The sequence below is a fragment of the Athene noctua genome, chromosome 1 (assembly GCF_965140245.1).
Source record: "Athene noctua chromosome 1, bAthNoc1.hap1.1, whole genome shotgun sequence".
In the NCBI taxonomy this organism is placed as follows: Eukaryota; Metazoa; Chordata; class Aves; order Strigiformes; family Strigidae; genus Athene; species Athene noctua.
The window spans coordinates 196,678,656-196,698,648 of record NC_134037.1 but is presented as its reverse complement, the minus strand read 5'-3'; the positions used below and the strand labels follow the sequence as shown (position 1 = coordinate 196,698,648).

The 19,993-nt window shown below is 43.2% G+C and overlaps 1 protein-coding gene across 2 annotated transcripts in view; it reads left to right on the top strand.

The window, feature by feature from the left end:
- Window positions 1-19,993, top strand: part of ST6GAL2 (ST6 beta-galactoside alpha-2,6-sialyltransferase 2) — a 178,898-nt gene that overhangs the window by 144,708 nt on the left and 14,197 nt on the right. For both annotated transcript variants that reach the window (XM_074909371.1, XM_074909379.1), the window contains exons 2-5: window positions 9,575-10,577; window positions 14,825-14,922; window positions 18,094-18,195; window positions 19,324-19,498. In XM_074909371.1, the coding sequence (XP_074765472.1) occupies window positions 9,632-10,577; window positions 14,825-14,922; window positions 18,094-18,195; window positions 19,324-19,498 (1,321 nt within the window). In that variant the 5' untranslated portion in view covers window positions 9,575-9,631. The remainder of the gene's footprint in view (window positions 1-9,574; window positions 10,578-14,824; window positions 14,923-18,093; window positions 18,196-19,323; window positions 19,499-19,993) is intronic.

The following is a 19,993-nucleotide window of genomic DNA, read 5'->3' as shown; positions in this document are numbered from 1 at the left end:
TTCCTTCTTTCAGGAAGCAATTCAGATTGCCCTTTTTCAGTGCAATTACTGCTGTGTTAAGTTCAAGTAATATAGCATCTAAAAACATTTATGGAGCAAAGAAAAGAAGCCTTTTATTCTAACCTTGCCAAGAGCAGAAATAAAATGAGCTGTTGTGCTGGAAGTGTAGAACTGCATGAGGATTTGTAACGTCCTATTTCTCGTGGTTTAGTCTTGTGTGCAGCCTGAGATTTGTGTGATTTAATGAGACTGTGATTCGTTTATCCTGTCAAGCTTTAAATAAAAAAACCTCAAAGCACTTCCTTCCTTTTTTGAATTATGTGTTTTTGCAAGTACGGTATCAAAAGCTGTCCCTTAAAAAGAGAGAGGGGAACCAAATACAGTTATGTATGTTGGCTGGATTTTTTTTTTTTTCTTATGTTTTATTAGACACTGGGTAGACTATCCATTTCTCTGCGCCTCTCTGTCTTGTTTCAGGGCACTAAGAGATTCCTGCCATCATGTTCATTAACACATGACATCAGAACATAGGCATGGGCTGCTCCTGAACCATGCTTTTGCAGGCGGAAAGGGATTAAACCTTAATCAGTGGTCAGGGAAAGATCAGTCCCACAGAAAGCCAGGCTGTGCTGAAGATGGACAGCAACGCCTGCTCGTGTTGTGGGTCCTCCAGCACCAGCCATGCCTGCAGTTTGGAGCAGCTCTGGCGTGGGGTGTGAAGCGACATTCGCAGCGTAGAAGAGGGGAAAATACATGCAGCTATTTTGGGTGCTAATCCATTGCAAAGCTCAGTCCGAGGGTGCCCTGGTGCACAGGGTGGGAGCGGAGCAAAGGCCATGCTTCATCTGCAAGAAGCGTGGTCAGTGCCCCAGGGTCCTCTTGGCATGGGGCTGGCGGGAAGCAGCACACTGACCTGGGAAGAGCTGCCCAGAATAAGTTGGAAAGACACTGCATGGGTCGTGCTGCTCGCACAGACCTCCCATCTATTGCAGGAGAGTGGTGGCCTCTTTCCCTTCGGTTGCTTGGGAGAAATAGGGTTGCTGCTGTGCTTCTCTGGAGGAAAGGATGTGACCGTTATCATAGGAGGAAGTTTTTGCTTCCAGTTCTCACTCCCTCAGTGCTGAGGTGTCCCTGCATCTGGCAGGTGGTGTTTTGCTCTTTCACTAGCACTGCGGTCATAATTCCAGTCTCTCTGCTGCTCACCCCTGCCTTCCTCCCCTCCATGCTGCTCCGCAGCCAGGCTTCCTTCCAGCCTCCCCCAGCCCTTTCTTCTTCCTCCCTGTCATCAGTGTACTCACTTCCTCCTCACTGACCTCATCTCGGCAATAAAAGTAAATGCAGTAATAACAGGGTTATGTATGAACGGAGGATGCGCAAGTAAGTGATGGCCGTTGGTTTGATTGCCCTCTGTTGTGGTTTAACCCCAGCTGGTAACTGGGCACCATGCAACTGCTCACTCACTCCTTCCCGCCCCATCTGTGGGTTGGAGAGGGGAATTGGAAAGAAAAAAGGAAAGCTTGTGGGATGGCATAAGAACAGCTTAATAATTGAAATAAAATAAAATAATTGTAATGAAAAGGAAGGTAACAAAAAGGAAAGTAACAAATAAAACCCAAAAACCACAAGTGATACACAATGTAATTGCTCACCGCTCACTGAGTGATGCCCAGCCAGTCCCTGAGCAGCAGTCAGCACCGCTGGGCCAACTCCCCCCAGTTTATATACTGAGCATGAAGTCCTATGGTATGGAAGATCCCTTTGTCTACTTCCAGTCAGCTGTCCTGGCCATGTTCCCTCCCACCTTCTTGTGCACCTCCTCACTAGCAGAGTATGGGAAAATAAAAAATCCTTGACAAGGATAAGACTTAGGATAAGGACCAATTAGCAACAACTAAAACATCAGTGCGTTGTCGACATTATCCTCATACTAAATCCAAAACACAGAACTGTACCAGCTACTAGGAAGAAAATTAACTCTGTTCTAGCTGAAACCAGGACACCTTGTTTCCACACCTGGCTTTTATCTGCAGCCAGCTTGCTGTTTCAGCCTGCGTGCCTTGGGTAAAGGTACAGCATTCCCAGGACCCTAATGCTGATTAGGGAAACGATTGCATTTCCTCTACAACTTGCAGTTTATGACAGGGAGCAGAGATGCACAAATGTAGTGCAGAAAAAAAACACAGGCTGCTCTGTGGCCTGATCCACAAGGCTTTGCCTGTATAGAGAACTATTGAAGTGTAAGAGTATCCAGCTGGGATGATGTTCGTACAAAGCTGGATCCCTACATGATTATCCATGATTATCCAGTGGCATACTGAACTTCGCTTTGGAAAAGTGACTTGCAATGTCTTTGGAGATTTGCAGTGGTTTTATACTGATGTAGATAAGAGTATTTTTTTCCTGGTGCTTGGATCAAGAGGCAGTGCTGTGGCAGCTGAAATATGACTAAAACCCGTCCAAACCAGTAGTTCTGCAAGGGCGGAAAAGATACCTTAGTTGCTTCTCTACTGTTTGTGTGTGAGGACATGATAGGGATTATGGCCAAAGTGGTGGTTTCTGCACCCATGCCCCATGATGGAACCAAGCACTGCCGACATTTGCTGAAACTTGAAGCAGCCTTGAACCTTTACATCTCACTGTGAACAAGGCCAGGGCACAGCAAAGATATGGCAAGAGCAAATGGCAAAAAAAGAGGTCCGAAGTAGGTAAGGCTGAGTACAGGTAGTAGGACATGGCTATGTGAGGGGCTCTTTGAGAGGCTGTAGTAGCTGATTTGAGTTATGTTATGAAAATTGCTTATTTTCAGTACAACTATGTGACACTTCTGCCCCATTGTAGTGTTAACTGAAGAGCCTGGAAGTGATTTACACTGAAGTTGTTCTGAATTTCACACATAATGATATGTAATACATTTCTATAGAAAACCTCAGGTACGATAACAAGACAGTGGTTGGCTCATTACCAGTCTGTAAAAGTCAGAGAGGTTATGTTGTCCTCCCTGATCCGAAATTTGGGAGGAAATTCTGGCCAGATTGTTGAATCTCAGTGCATATCAGAGCGAGAGCCACTGTCATGGCTTGTGAGAAAAGGTGCTGCAAGTTGGGTAGATGGAGGTTGACCCGAGAGGTGCAGTCAGTCACCGCAAAGCCAGGTTTTCCCTGGCCCTTGATGCTGTGATGAGCATTTCCATTGGCACTGGGAAGGTCTGTATATGAAGGCTAAGAACTAGCATGGCTATTTTTACTTCCCTCCTGTCAGCCCACACTCACATAACCTGTATGTGGTCTCTTGGCTGTGCAGGCAGCACTGTGGGCTGTAGGAAAGTGATAGCTGGCTTCAGTGCCAGGCAGCTTGAACTTGATGATGAAGCATGGAGAGTGGGTATCAGATGCATAGAAGATAGCTTTGACCTCTCACTAAAACGCTGAGATTTATGCATCTAAGCCCCCATGCTCCTACAAATAATCTAGGACACGTTCCTTGGCAGAAGCCCCACTGAGCTTTTCTCCAGCTGCCGGGATGCCAGCCCGAGTGAGTTTTACTGCAAGTCTCACTATATTTGGTAATTTTCTTACAGACTCAGCTCCTGGAAATGGGTCATTAGTAAAAATAATAATACTAAAAAAAAAAAGCCACTCTATCCCCACCCCCTTTAACTTGAAATCCTAGGTTTTATCAGAGAACCTGAGAACAGGCACACTGTGCCTGCCTGCATCCCCAGAAGCAAACAGGAACTGGAGATTCCACTCTCCAAATGCCCCTGGCTTGGAATCACATTTAATGGGTGATCCAGGTTAGCAATACCATGATCTGTAGACCTCCCACAGTATCTTACCCACGAAGTTAACTAAATACAAGTTAAAAAGACACTGAGCAACAGTGAAAAAAGAAGAAAAAGAATCCTACTTTTGAGTTGTTTGGATGTTTCTTCTTTGTTTCGGAAGACATTTTCTTATGTTGCTGCAAATAATACTGAATGCAGTTTGACTCCTCTGAAAATAACGTTGAAGAAAGGAGCCAGATTTATCGGGACTAACAAGGAAGTTGTCCAAAAGAGATTCATTAATTAGGAGGCCTAAATCACAGCCAATAAGGCAAGTGCCCAGGCCATCAACAGACTAATATACATCTTTTGGCAGTCACCACTCCCCACAGGCTTGCCTGTCTGTTGCTGCCTACTGTATGGCTTGCACCGCAGAAACGATGTGATAATGCTGAAACCAATTTGGCACTTCCTACATGAGAGGATGAGTGTGTTTCCCCACCCTGGAAATGCAGCCTCCAGCTGTCTTGCCCTATGCCAGAGGTTTCTTAATACGCTGGAATTAGCTGACTAAGAGATGAAGCAAACTAAAGGAGCATTTGCTATCTGTTCAGGCCGCCTAAGCTTTCCATTAAATAAACTCTGGTCTGATTCTCAGCCCTCTGGGAACGGTTGCCCACAGCTAACATTTGCTACCCCAAATAACCCTGAGGTGACCTTCTCCATGCAAAGCTGCAGCCAAGAAAAACCCTATTTAACATAACAGTGCACAGCTTAGAACATCAACTTGAACCATCCTGACCTCTGAGCTGTTGGGGTCTGTACAAATTAATTTAACAATAGACAGTGTTGAAAGCGAGGAATGTTTCAAAGGAATAAAAAAAAAATCTCCCTCATCCATCTCTTCTCATTTAAGAAATAGTCAGGAGGCCTTCTTTAGAAAAATTAAAAGTGCTCCTTGTTGCAAAACAATGGGCTATATAAGGGGAGGGGGAACACATTGGTTTCTTGCATCTTAGAGTAGCGAAATGAAATTTCCCATAAATGGGTGCCGGTTTTGGAAAATTTGCCTTTAATTTCCACTGGGGAATTGGCTTTATTTCCTGGGATGCTTCAAAGATACCCTTGGGGTTTTGCCTTTTTCATAGCTGCTGCTAGTACTTCTATTAAACAAATACATGTCTCCCCTTCCAGCTGACTTTCAATGGTTTGTACCTTGCCTCCTGTTCCATGGCTTTCATGCAAACAATGAGACTAGGTAAGAAAAAAAAAGCCCCTCTCCATATGGTAGTTGGAGCTTAAATCAGTTAATGATTGAAAGAGCCGATCAGAAAGGAGATATGTAGGAAAATGAGATCTTCAGCCTCTGGGGCAAACAGGTTTATTACTTCTACTGAAGATGAAGCTGGATTGGGTGTTTTCCCCAGATGGAAATTTATTCCTCTGGTCCTCCTTAGCAGGAGCCTTGACTCCAATAGTCTCATTGTTTGTAAGTAAGCAGGAAGGATTATTACAGCAGGGGTGGTGAAGTTGGAGGCAATGAGCAATGTTAATGATAATTTTAACATTCGTGTAGAATTGCTTGAAAGGTGTACAATGAGCACAGATGAAGAGATGGAGATTTCTTCCTGAAGCATCCAGTGGACTTCAATAATTACACCCGTGAAACCACCTGTTTTTCTTTATTTAGACAGCGTAATTCATTATGATCATAATTTCTCGTTTCCTAAACAAATGTTTTTCTCTTGCAATTGAGATGTGCTGCCTCCAGCAACACACGCAGAAGGTACAGAGAGAGATTCCCCAGTGAGCAGCAGAGGGGCCTGCCCTCCCCTCCCAGACATTCCCAAAGCTGGGGACTGTGAGGTGTGAGAAGCCCCAGAGGCTGAGGGGGAGAGGACTGGATGTTTAGTGCAGGGGGAGATAAGGTAAATTGATATTTCTCTGGACTTACTGCAGCTTTCCACGCACAGCCTTCAAGATCCTGTGAGGTTGTAGGGGTCCTCTTGCAACTAATACAGTATGACCTTGAATTCCCTTCCAGCTCAGCTGTACTGCTGGAGGACAAGGCTTTTCTTGTGAGCAAAAAACATTAAAGCAGCACAGAGATTTGCCTCCGTAGCTCCAGTCTTCAAGAGATTTGAGTATCCTTTATGAGGCCCCGCTTGCAACAAGGGATTGTAGATAAGCTTCTGCAGTAGTTAATATGTAAAGTTTTTTGATTTATTCTCACTGGTGGCTTTCCTTTTGCTTGCAGTGTTGACAAATACACTGCTGTGTGCTGTTTTTTTGTTTTACACAGATATGTTTTTCTGCATGAAAAAGGTAGTCATGTGCATGCTCATATGTGCACGCTAACCAAGACAAATGTGCTTTTATGACCTTGTAAGTGTTGGGGGGGGGGGGAATTCATTCACTTTAATTTAAAAATAATTAATAATGCAACTCATTCCTTTCTGAGATTGTAAACTCAATATCAGATTTAGGAGTCCAGACTAATTCTTCACACTGAGGCAGTCTGCTGCACCAAGCACATGAAATCACGAACTTTCATAGTCTCACACCTGAATTAAGATTAAACCCTTTCTATTTCTTATCAACTTCTGGTTATAAGATACAACAAAACTTGGAAAAAAAATGAGAAAACCATGAGATTTTATTATGGATTATGTTTAAACTGTGTTTGGACTTGTTACATGACTCAGTGGAAAATATTAGTGACTCTTCCTGTACAGCTTTGACTTCTGCAAGCTTTTCTGTTAAAAAGATTCTGCAAGATGCTTCCTTTGTGGATCCTGTAAGAAATGTATATTCAGCAGGAGAAACATCTGACTGAGCAAAGACTAACTTACACAGTGGTTTGGAAGCCACGTGTTGAAAAGTGCTGGGGAAACACAGCAGGGAAAATGATAAAAAGGGATGAAAGAAGTTCAGACGGTCGAAGAATGCTGGTTTAAAAATGCAAACCATCTGAACGCTGATGAGTGGGCAGGTTGCAATAACTTCAGGGCAGACCTAAGTTGCACAACAGACATATACTGTAAGTCGACTCCCACAGGACATTGCCTGCAGTGATTCAAAATTGGAAGAGGGGGGGAGCGTCGAGGTGCTGCAGAGAGCAATCTTGCAGCAGCAGAGTGCGAGCAGGAAATGGGTCAGTCGGAGTAATAGCTTTTTTCCATGTGGTTTGTGTGCGCCAAGGCAAATGTGTGTGGAGCACAAGGTTATCGCACTTACAATTTTATTATTTTTTTTTCAGTGTATTAGAAATGAATGTGTTTGCAATGAAATTTGGTCATCCAAGTGTGACATGAATCCTCTCTCTGTTTGGACACTGCCTTGAGTCCCAAAGTCAGCTTGTTTTTTTAATGTTCTAGGCTTTGTCTATATCATTAAAATAGGCTGATTTTGGAAATGTAATGCGGTGGCCTCACATTCCCAGAAGGTCAGCTGAAATGCTAGCCTGAAATATCCTTGCTAATACCACCTGCGGTTTGTTCTCGCCTCTGCATTGTGGTAGGCAATCTCCTCATTTGTGCTGAAACAACTGCATGTGTGACCACACTGAAGTAGATAAAGGGGCTGACCCAGTTTAAAAACAAAACAAAACAACACAACAAACCAAACAAAAAAAACCCAACCCTCTAGCATATATTTCCCCATGCTAACCACCCGCTGTATCAGTTTACTGGTCCAGTTTGTAATATGCCTGCCCCATACACAGGGGTGTTGGCAGCAGCAGAGTCACACTGCAGGAATGAGGGACAGACTGGAGAATGCTTTACGCCAGTGTTATTGCTGGTTTCTTTTCAGTGTGAAAAGACAGCCTTAGTTACAGCTTTGATCTAAACTTTGCACTCAGCTTTGATGTATTTTAGCAGCTTGCAGAAAGGTGATAGCGTATGGTGACTGTGGTTTTGGTCCCTCCTTACGGTCAGGTATAAGCAGGCAGGGTGTTACCAGAGGTGTGTAAGCTGTGTGTGCTGTTTGGATGCAGTGTGATGAGATGGTGACTCCTGAGGTGCAGGCTGTTAATGAAATCCAAGCCTGCCCCAGTCCTGTTCCCCTTTTCTGATTGCAGCTGGCTGGTACAAGTGGCTTTTAAGTCTCACCTTTAAGCAGTCATTGAAACAAATGGGGTTAGAAAGAAAACTCCAGAAGAAGGGGCTTATTTTTAATCCAGATCAGGTAAGTGATCTGTCACTAAGTAGTACACTGAGTTACACTGCAGTGTAGCAACTGATACTAACGATGACTATGGTGCAGGGAGGTGAATGATAATGCTTATGATAGGGGAGCACCAGACTTTCTTCAGCCAGCTTTGCCACTGATGCCCACAGCACTTGATTAACAGAGTGAGTTTATGTAAGGGCATAGTGTGCATGATAGTTGGGCAGTGTGTTAGAGTATTTGACTTGGAACACAGCCCCCTCGGTCAGACCTTATTTCATTTTGCGCCATACATCCCTCCACTAATGCAAAAGCTGTCCAGAATCTCCAGGTATTAGCAGACCACAAATTTCCAAGTTTAAGTCTGACATTCTCTACTCACCCCCTTTATGTAAATCTCTATCATTATCCTAAAGGCATGTATTTGGTTAGTAGTACCACCCATCCCCATTTTTGGAAACTGTAAACCCTTCACATGGAACTCCTTCATGCCACCTCAGTGTGCATGCAGCATCCATAGCAGAGGTATAACAGTGGCTCTTATTCGGGTCTGATCCTGAATGACAAGTCACAGAATCACAGAATGGTTTGGGTTGGAAGGGACCTTAAAGATCATCTATTTCCAACCCCCCTGCCCTGGGCAGGGACACCTTCCACTAGGCCAGGCTGCTCAAAGCCCCGTCCAACCTGGCCTGGAACACTGCCAGGGAGGGGGCAGCCACAGCTTCTCTGGGCAACCTGTGCCAGTGCCGTACCATCCCCACAGTAAAGAATTTCTCCCTTGTATCTAACCTAAATCTACCTTCTTTCAGTTTAAAGCCATTAATTACCCTTGTCCTGTCACTACAGTTCCCGATAACGAGTCCCTCTCCACCTTTCCTCTCGGCCCCGTTTAAGTACTGGAAGGCGGTTATAATGTCTCCCTGGAGCTTTCCCTTTACGCTGAATAACCTCAACTCAGCCTGTCTTCATAAGAGAGGTGCTCCAGCCTCTGATCATTTTCACGACGCTCCTCTGGACCCACTCCAGCAGGCCCAGTGGTATAGCCCACTGTTGCTGTGCCAGTTCATACTTGCTGAGGAAAAGAAAAGGTTCCCCTCCGACCCACTGGTGTGATGCTCTCCCCTACTACCCCTTGATGAGATCCACAGAGCACCATCCTTTCCAGGCTGTGGGCACAGGAGGGCTGTCCAGCTGAGAGTTTGTGCTCCCTGTCTGGTCCCTTTGGGGACAGGCTTGCTCACATTCCCACTGCGTAAGGACTTTCAGTGGCAAAAGACAGCTAATATTGTCCCTGCTGTGCATACAGATAGGCATGGGTTTGCTTTTGCTGTCTTAATGCTATGCTCGTTATAGCAGAAGCAGGCGGGCACATGATCTCCCCGAAGGCAGGATCCAGTGTTACTGTAGAAACTGGCCACCAGCTTCTTTTGTAGCTAGCAGCTGTCACTGTGTGGTTACAGCCAAAGCATGTCACTCCTACAGTGTCTGCAGGCTCTGGAGTTTGTTTCTGCTTCTGAATCCTCCGTGCTGCAGCCTGGAGATTAATTCTGCACCTTTTTTATCAAAGCGTGTTAAGATATTTCTGAATTGTATCTATTTTTAGAACCATTCTTGATTAATATTTGATGTTCTTTCCAGGTTTCATTTTCCTTCACCAATACTTCAAGGCACAGAGGAGCTAGTAAAGGCATTGCCATGAAACCTAACTTGAAGCAATGGAAACAACTCATGCTGTTTGGGATCTTTGCATGGGGTCTGCTTTTTCTGGTGATATTCATCTATTTTACAGATAGCAACACTGCTGAACCAGTTCCGAGTTCCTTTTCTTACATTGAAACTAAGAGGCTTCTGCCCCTTCAGGGCAAACAGAGAGTCATCATGGGAGCCATTCATGATCCATCATTCTCTGAAACCATCGATGGGAACGAAGTCCTTCTTAATGAAGATCTCTTAGGTACATTTAAATCAGGGACTGGCAATATTAAGAAATGGACTGATTTGGAAGATGCCTTTAGAAATGAAGATGAGTTTTTTCCATCCCAGATAGGAAGAAAATCAAAAAGTGCTTTTTACCAAGTGAATGATGATTATTTATTTGCTGCTGGTCAGCATCGGTCACACAACCACCTTCCAGAGATAGCAAAATTCGTCTCAGCCAATGAAGATAATCCAAAAGTAAATATTTTACAGAACAACTGGAGCCATCAGAGAAGAATGAGGAGAAGGAGCACAAAGCACAGGAGAAGCCAGATGCTTGATGAATCTGATGACTGGGATGGGCTATATTCCACAATGTCGAAATCCTTTCTTTATAAGCTTTGGAAAGGGGATGTCTCTTCCAAGATGCTAAACCCTCGACTACAGAAGGCGATGAAAGATTACTTGAGCACCAATAAGCATGGGGTGCGGTTCAAGGGGAAACGAAACTCCAAGTTGACAGGAGACCAGCTATTCTGTGAGCTAAAAGAAAGGGTGAATGTGAAAACAATAGATGGCAAGGAGGCTCCCTTCTCCACTCTTGGATGGGAAAAGCACGTTCCCCAAATTCCACTGGGCAAATTGTATACACATGGCTTTGGGAGCTGTGCTGTAGTTATGTCTGCTGGTGCTATACTGAACTCCTCTCTAGGGGATGAAATAGGTGGGTGAAATGCATCTGTTCATGTGCATATATATGTACATGTGTGTGTTCATGTTTGTCTTGCAAAAGATTTATTGTTCTCAAGCATAGGTCTGGTTGTTCTCACCAGCGTTACATGAATGTGAGCTTATGGACCTCAGTGAAGCTGTTCCCTTTCAGGACAATATAACTGAAAGGAAAATCAGGCCTGAAGTCATAGTTTGATTTAAATAAAGCAATAATGCCTTCTTATGTAGCTTGTAGTGTAGGGGAGACACTGGTTTCATCAGGTCTGCCATATTTGACATTTTGCTGCAACATGTCTTTATTTCTGCAGCAGATTAGAGCCATGTGCAAGTTTTATTCTGCAAAAATGTGTTGTACCTGTTTGTATTTTGTGTTGGCTCATAGAGAAACTGCTTGTTGTATTGCTATCCCAGACTGAAATTTGTCTTCATGCCAAGAAACAGTAGAGCATCCTCTTCATCTCTTTCACGTTCAGACTTCACAGACATACAGAATTCAGACCCTTTAATAGCTTCATGTGCTGAGGTCAAGTCCCCTGACCTATATCACTACCCACTGTTTTTCCATTGCTGTACAGAGTCAGTGAGGTTACAGGTGTGCTGAGATGTCAAGGTCACCCACAATTCCACACTTCAAGGTGGGAGTTTTGTGGTAGCTATTCAGAAATGGATTATGAAACCGTAAAACTAATGTAGATCAGTTTTAATTGTTTTTCAAAAAATGAGTGCTACTACTCATGTTAATGTCTTAATAGTTCTTCATTTTAGTAGTACATGTGCAATATGCTAAGAGCACTGAAAGAAGGATGAAATGTGTATCTCAAACTTGCTTCTGGAGCAAAAAGAGTTATCTCCATTAGCTCTCTAAAACCCTTTTGATGTTCAACTCATTAATCCTCCCGACTTCCAGGACTTCACATCCCAATACTTGCTTCATGGCACTGTATCATCTCTTTGACACGGATGGGTTTCCTTTAAATCTGAGATATATTAGAGCTGCTATCATTATCAAACTATTCTAATACGCTTCCAGCACAGCACAGGTGCCTGGCCAGCCTGCAGTTAAATCCCACCAGGGTTACCCCTGATTTCACAAGAAGCCCCACTGATTTAGAAATCTTTGGAGTGCAAAAGGTTAAAAGTACCTCCCTTCTCCAATGTGTTATCCTTGACAGAAGCAAAACCTTCTGTCAGTGTTCCCCAGTACACCCAGTTTACACCAGTATGGATTAGTCCTGTAATGGAGAATCCAGAGCACATTTTGACATATTTATATAATTACATATTACAGCATGCATCATGACATATTTGCACACTCAGGTGCAGCCCAGGTGTGGACTTTGGTACCTGACATCGTACCTGAGGCCTGTATGCTCCTGTGTGTACCCATTTGCTCAGAAACACGGAGCACAGAGAACTTACGCTATTCTCTGAGGAAGAGCTTTTGAATTACTTGGGAAATTGTCATCTGATGCCACTTAAGGGGAGGAGATGCTGTTTGGTAAGGCCTGTGCAGAAGTTTCAGATCTCCTTCTACCTGTACAGGAAAGTGTGTGGGGCAGTAGAAGTCACAGAAGGTTTTTTTTCTAAGTGTCTGCCAGGCCATGGGCAGGTACTTGCGACTGAGCAGAGAATTTGGTCCAGAATTCGGGGGGGGGGGTGTGTGGGGTGTGTGCTTACAGCCATTCTAGAAGGGCCTGGTGCAAACCTATGGGTCTTAGAGGTCAGTGTGGCTCCTGGGAAGTGGTAATGTACTGCAGACATCGTGCCAGTGTTTCCCCACTTAAAAATTAAAAAAGAAGCTCCGGCATTTGTTTGTATTATTAATTATTCCCATAGGGAAGAAGTTATGCCCCTGCAGAGCCCAGGTAGTTTGTGTTACAGCTGAGCTCTTGGCCATGCCTTTCTACCTCCCTTGTAGTCCCTGAAGAGAAGCGTCTGACCAGGAAGAGAACGATCAGCCTGTACAAGATGCTCTTTTTCCATGTGCATGCACAGCTGTAAGAGAAGACTGTCCTCTCCCAGAGCTGACACCGGGTCTACCAGCTCTTGATTGAAAATACAAGCAAACCTGCCAGGTTGGAGGCACAGTGCTCTGTGTGGCTTTGTGGAGTCAGTCTGGCACTCGTGCTCAGCACCTCAGTGCCCACGGAGGCACAGCAAAGTCAGCATCACTGGGGAGTGGGGAGAAACACCCCATGCATGAATTCTGGGTTTTGGGCCATGGGCTGTACAGCCTTGGTTGACGAAGTTGCTGCAGGGAAAAGGCTTTTACTATTTATCCTCCCGAAAGAAAAAAAGGCGTGAAGAAAGCAGCAGTGGAGGACTTTCTCTTCATAGGCCTTGAGCTCCCTCTTCCGTGGTCCTATTAGAAATGCAGGCAGAAATGTTAATTTGTGTTCTGCCTTTTGCCCTCCTCCCCCTCATCCTTCTGATTGTTTTTGAATGAAACTAGATGTGGAACTACTGTGCAAGTACAGCAAAACAGTCCCATTGCGATCATGGTATTTCATAGGTAACCCAATTATTTTGTCAGCTTTAGGAAGAGGGATCTGTGACCAAACCCTAAACTTTTTATATCTTTAAAATGTTTATTTCCAAATACTTAATAAGGTGAAAATCAGTTGGCTTAAAACCAGCTATTATCAGTGTTAAGATGCATCCTTATCATATATTTTATGTTGAAGGAAAGGATTTTTGTCTTGATATGAAGAACCAGCATGGGTGACGTTGGAAATGCAGCACACAGTCTCTCATTTAAGATGCTAACCATACAATTGCTATTTCCCGACCCAATTCCCAGTTCTCAGTCAAGTTGTCAAGAGGTTGTCAACTGCAAGTCCAAATTTATGTTCTCAAATTCATAAGCACGTTCCAAGTATAAAGGACCTTTGTTTTTCTTTTCCTTCTCCAGAAATGTGGAGTACCTGCAGCTTCTGTTGACTTCATGTCCTCTAGCTCCTACACAATCAGGAGACTTATCTTTAGGCAGATGAAGGCTAAGTATTGAGGCTAGGGTTGTTCCTGCATAGGGACATAGAAAAAGCCTCCACTTCTTAGCTTCTGAGGAGTTGGGCTTGGTGGACATTTGGTAAAAATCCATCTTTTCAGATACAGCATGTTAAAGCAAGTGAGTATGTCTGAGATTGGACTGCTGGCTTCACGTCACACAATGTTTTATTGTCTGGAGTACAAGAAGTGTGGAGTAAAGTCGTAAAAGGACGGAAGATCCCAGTTTGATAGGATCAGGCTTGAACTCCATTGCAGCATGTTGGTTATCTTTGGAAATCTATGGTGACTAGAGGTAAACAGCTGTATAAGCTACCTATGGGTTAAGGCATTACACACTCGTTTTGGTCTGAATCATATTCTCTGCTCCCATCAAAAGAAGGGATAAAAGTAGACCAAACAGGGGGCTATTGACAGAGACAGTGTGTTTCTGGACAATGTATATAATGTCTTACTCTTTCTCACCTTTTTGGGCTTTGAGATCCCCTTAAAAGAAGCACTGGGAGGGTGATTATCTTTTATACAGAGAAGGTTTGCACATAGTGTCTACCCTTGACCCATACTTGACCTATAGCTGCTTTCTATTCTGCATGACTCTGAGGTCAACAGCTTGTGGGAAAACTTTGACAGCTCAGCTCTGTTAGATCTTTGCTACCAAGGGATCATCAGGTTTCTGTGTGTGAGCAGGTCTGTGGGCTGACTTCCCTACAGAGACTCTTTGACTTGTAATGACCATGAGAATAAGTACATGGTATGATTAATAGGTTTGGGGTAGTCTGAGATTTTCAGGTATTATAAAATACTCTGAAGTACAAGCTTATAGTTAAGTGTTGTTATTCGTTCAAATGTGCAATTAGATGTACTTACAATTAACATGTTTTTGCATGAAGTATTTCTTTGTAAATTTTGCAATAGAAATAGTGAGCAGTTGTGTATATTGGAAGTACTAATAACCTTCCCACACTAAGTTTATCCAGTTAAGAGAACTATTTAAGTATGGCAAGCTAAATTAATAGACAATTCTGAACTTCTTTTCTAGTGGATTTTAGTAATGTTAATAACGTATGGCAGATAAAAGAGGATTTTTGTTTGCACAAAGTAGAATGTTTATCATCCTTAGAATATCAAGATTAGGAGAAATGTGTAAGTTTTTTGTTAGTTTAGATGATTTGTTTTATTTTACTGCTCTATATTTCTAAGAAAAACAAATTATCCCCTCATTTATGCTCCTAGATTCTCATGATGCTGTTCTACGATTTAATTCTGCTCCAACACGTGGCTATGAAAAAGATGTTGGAAATAAAACAACAATGCGGATCATTAACTCTCAGGTAAGATCTTCCTTTTGTGAATTCAAGTCAATGTCACTTGTCTACAATATGACATTAAATTGGTAACTTCTGAGAAAATGTTGAGTAATCTGGAAAGCAGCTCGTGATTTAACAGTCATGATGTAGAGCAGGCAAGAGTTCTCCCTTACAGGGATGTTCACACTGCTGTCAGTGTAGAGTGATTGCAGTAGCTGATATCCTTGTTTCAAAGAATTAGTTTGTAAAGTTTCTCATTTGTCCTACATTTGTAAAGACTCTGCAAGATACCAGAGCCATCAGTACAGAAGATCGTCACCGCGCTGCCTCCAGGGTCTTCACAAAGCCCAGGCTCTGGGAATCCCAAAGCTCTTTTCTTGTATTCTCCAGTTTCCCAATTATTTCTTTGCTGGAAGGTGAAATAAATGGGAACTGAGTTGTCTTAATAAGTAACTTTAGGCAAGTCATCATTCTTTGAAAATTTGGAACAAACTAGTAAAAACTTTAATGTACTCTGGGTATTACATGTAAGATGAGTTTGTTCATCTGAATGGAAACAGAAAATGGGATTTTCTGCATATGGGTGCCAACAAATAATTGTTCTTTGAGCTACAGTGACACCTTATGGTTGCAAGTAGGTTTTCAGTTTTGAAAAAACTATTGCCTGAACTCTGGTCTTGGACAAACCAAGCCTCTTTCCTCTTTATGAAATGCAGCCAAAAAGCAGTAACAGAATTACTGTGATATTTTATGACATAGTGAAATGGTGTATTTACTTAGTTAACACCAGCAGTATGGCTGGCCATGTAGCATGTTCTATACATACTGATTCTTGCTGAATGAGAGCAAAATTTTAATTTACTGCAATCTTAACGCATTCGTTTTTTCTGCTTCTTCTTTGAGAGACTCTCCATGCAAAGTCCATTCTTGGTGGGTATGCTCTTTGTGTGTATAAGTTCATATTCTTCGACACAGCAGAGAGGACAGTTCACTGTCATTCCCTTCACACTTGTTTTGTAGCTCTTTATGAGGCTGCAGGACAGACTAGATCTTTGAAGTGATCTGTGTTAAATAGGTCCCCTTTCTTTTGCTTGGAGGAAGAAAGCAGAAATACCTTACTCTGGCTTTAGTGCTGAAACCAGCATATCAGAGAACATTGATCTTCATGTAATTTATTTTACTTTTTCGTTTTTTTCGGGGTTTTTTCCCTTTTCTTTGATGGTTCTCTGTTTTACTGTTAGCCAAAATGTCCTGGTGCTGACCATGCCTGAATTCCTGTGCCAGGCAAGGAGAAGGGTTTAGAAACTTTATTTAGTTGGCTAGTTGCAGTAGGCTCCCTATAGAAGAAGAGAGAAATGCCTCCTGGGAGTGATCTGAGCTTTGTTAGCTCCCCAGCGAATTCAGAGAGACTAAACGGCTAAATTAGCTGCTCTCCGTTGCTCGTAGCAGGCTGGGTTCCTCCTGGCTGCCAGAGCTGCTGTGGTATGCTCCCACTGGGGTGGTAATGGAGGGTCCCATGGTCTTCTCTGCTGTGTTGTACATTGCTTGCTCTCCACAAGGCCTCTCAAGAAAACACAGGGCATGGCTGAAGTTCAGGCCAGGTCAACTCACTCAGCTTCCTCACAAGTATTCATTCCCACCACTTTTCTGCTTCTTCAGAAAGGTCAGAAGCCACCCATGATGCTCTGGCCACTTGCTGAGAAACTGGCCTTTCCCTCTTTGGGAGTGAAGTCTGCACAGGCCACTTGATAAAAGCTGCTTTCCCTACCAGTACTGAAGATGGTTTGCCCATACAGGTTTACTGACCCTCCTTCCGTTCTTGCTGTTGGAAATTCCTGCATTCAGTTGATTAAAAGCCTGCTGTGGCTCTCTTCTTCCCTCACGTTCTCCACTGGGAAAGCTTGAAGGATGTGAAGGAAGCCAGTGCAGCCACAACAGATACTGTTAGTCAAGAAGAAATTAATCTCATACATATGAATGCATGCTCACTAAGAGTGAAATTTGTGTGGACAACACCTCCAAAGGAGTCCTGTTTACTGGAGGGCGAGTAAGAGCTCCGTTGTGTGATAACTGCAGAACTGAGCTTTTAAAAGCTTGACCTTCTGGTCTGTTTACTCTGTACTCTCAAAAAAAGGAGTTTACATTCTCAGGCGAAAACTGCTCTGAGAAATGTAGTTGGGGGTACCGATGGCAGCACGACTAATTCTATTCTTGTTGTAGAATGCTGATGGAAAGTCATTAAGCTCAAAGTTTATGGTAGGAGGAATATTGCCATGGCAACTGTATTATTTTTCTGAAGAAAAATATGCATAATCAAATATGGCTCATTGGATCCTAAAGGGAAATGAAAATTAGTATGAATTTATTTGTCTGGAATGTTGATTAGTTTAACAGCTGGAGCCATATTCACAGTGTTTCAACCAATGCTGAAATCATTCAACTCAATCCTGCCTGAGATTAGATGCACCAGGGATCAGAGAGATCTGGTTAGGCATGGAGGGTCCAGGAAGGAATGAGCCAGCAGGAGTGAAGCGTAAACTTCCAGCGGGGCGGGACGATCAGGCAGAGTACCAGAAGATGCTGGAGGGAGTTATATGAGAGCAGTAGATCAGAGAGGTATGACAGTTACTTCAAAAATAGCTCTATCATCTGCCTGTTCCTGTAATTACTTTTCTAGGTGTACCAGCTTTTACAGTCATGGTCTGATTTGCCTTTTTTGGACTTACTTGAAATGAGACTGTCATGTTATTGAAATGAGAAAGCAACCAAACAGGCTGAGGGCAGGGGGACAAGGAAAGACATTATCCTTGGGGGCTGTAGCCCTTCAAAGAAAGCTGCTCTGTGTCTAAGAAGAGGATCCTGCAGGCAGTCTGAAATACCAGAGCTTTCATTTTCAAGTTCCAGAATACATAGTAATGTTGATATACAATTATGCAGCATCTCAAGTGGTCCCATCACATCCTTCACAGATGGAGAGTAATTCAGCATACTGCTACTTCAAACTGTCATGAGTGCTGTTTATGGCTCTTTTTTATATTTTTTTTTTAACAAAACAAGATGCTTAAAATCGACCAGAATTAAAGCAGAACAAACAGCAGCATGGGGAGGATTGTTCATTTTAGAGAAGGATTTTGTCATTTTTCTGGATCCCACCTGCTTTTAATGCTGTGCAATTCTTTTAATCTGTGTTTGCAGATTCTCACCAATCCAAACCATCACTTTCTTGACAGCTCGTTGTACAAAGATGTTATTTTAATAGCCTGGGATCCTGCCCCCTACTCTGCAAATCTGAACGTGGTAAGATGTCTGCTTGGACCTTTCTTCCCGATCAGTCTAAAAGCACTAGAGAAAATGTTTAGTACTGCAGTCTCCTGATTCTCACTTGTCACAACGAGCCCTGAAGTTTGTCTTTATCTAAGGAGTGGGGATGCTATTTCTGCATGAACTGGTCAAAATTGGTTTATTGGTCAAAAGCTTTTTAGTAGCCAGCACTTGTACTGGAATGGACTGCTCTGAGATGCTAGGATAGATGGATGATGTTTTGTTGTTTGTTTTTTTGTTTTTTTTTTTTTTTAATCGTGTTATTTTCACATAACAGTGAGTTTTCTGTGTGTTTGCCAAAGAGGAAATGTTGCTAGATTTCAGAAGGAGGTTTTATCAGGAAGGGTGAAGAATTGCATCCATTTTTTCCCACCTTCCCTTCTTCCTTCCCAGACAAAATGCAACACCCTAATGAAAATCTCTTGGCACCTTCCCCATTTCTCAGGCCTCCTCCCCACCGGTCTTCGTTTTGTGTCCACTCCCCCACAGCCATCTGTGCCCCACTCTCTGCCCCCTCACTGAGAGCAGCAGACGTCCATCTGGTTGTCACTGGGGGAGTCTCTGTCTTGGCTAGTGCTGCAGCTCCAGTGGACCAGTTGATCTGATGGTTCTTGGCAGGGGGAGCTCAAAGCTGAGCAGGCTGCAAAGTAGAAAGTAAACCTTCATCTGCTGAACTCCCTTAGCAACAGATGCCAGAGGCTGCCTGCCTCCTACGCAGGCTGCCATCAGCCTGCTTCACGTGCTGCTGCTGCCTCTGTCCGGGACAGCAGCACTTTCAGAGGAAGGTTCACCGTCACGCCTGTATCTCGTGTCAGGGTTCTTTGAACCACTGGTTTAACATGGGCCTGTGAGGAGGAGATGGGGTTGGCTCATCCTGCTGCAGTGAGTTGCTTATTGAGAGTCTCTGTGTGAAGAAGGGAAGCAGAATAGCCCAGACTGAGGACTGACTTTCTAGGAGAAGCATCCACCAGTGCAGGCTGCTTTGCTTCCTTTGCTTCTGCTCTGAAGAACCCAAATAAACGTAGTTCACATTATTGTACGTGTAGCGTTTAAAACTCATTTGATACTGTAAGATTAAAAAAATTCTTACTTTTTTCCTCCCAGTGGTATAAGAAGCCAGACTACAATCTGTTCACTCCCTATGTACAGCACCGCAGGAAGAATCCAAACCAGCCATTTTACATTCTTCATCCAAAGTTTATATGGCAGCTCTGGGACATAATTCAGGAGAACACTAAAGAGAAGATACAGCCCAACCCTCCTTCTTCAGGCTTTATAGGTAGGTGTATCAAAAGTGCACCCAGCAGATATGTTAGATTCAAACAAATTTAAAAATTGTAAATGTTTACATTGCGTGAGGATCAAGTCCTTACACATGTACTGTTTATTCTTGGTGCTCTATACAGAAACAATGACTAGCTAAAACACACAGTATGAGAACAAGAAAACAGTTGGGTGAACTTAATGTTTTGCTTTCTTGCCTTTCACATCCATAATATGCATACCATATTTATAAAACATACATATACCTATGAGAAATTTGTATTATTCTATATTAATTATCTGTTGAGGACATACTCAGTTCTGAAGTTCTTTGTTGGGGTCATAGAGCAGCAATGCACCAGAAAACAAGTGAAAGCATGTGGCAGATCATACAGAGAGGATGAAATCACTGACAGGCCAAACTGTATTCACAGAATCACGGAATCATCAAGGTTGGAAAAGATCTTGAAGATCATCCAGTCCAACCATTAACCTGACAGTTCCCAACTAC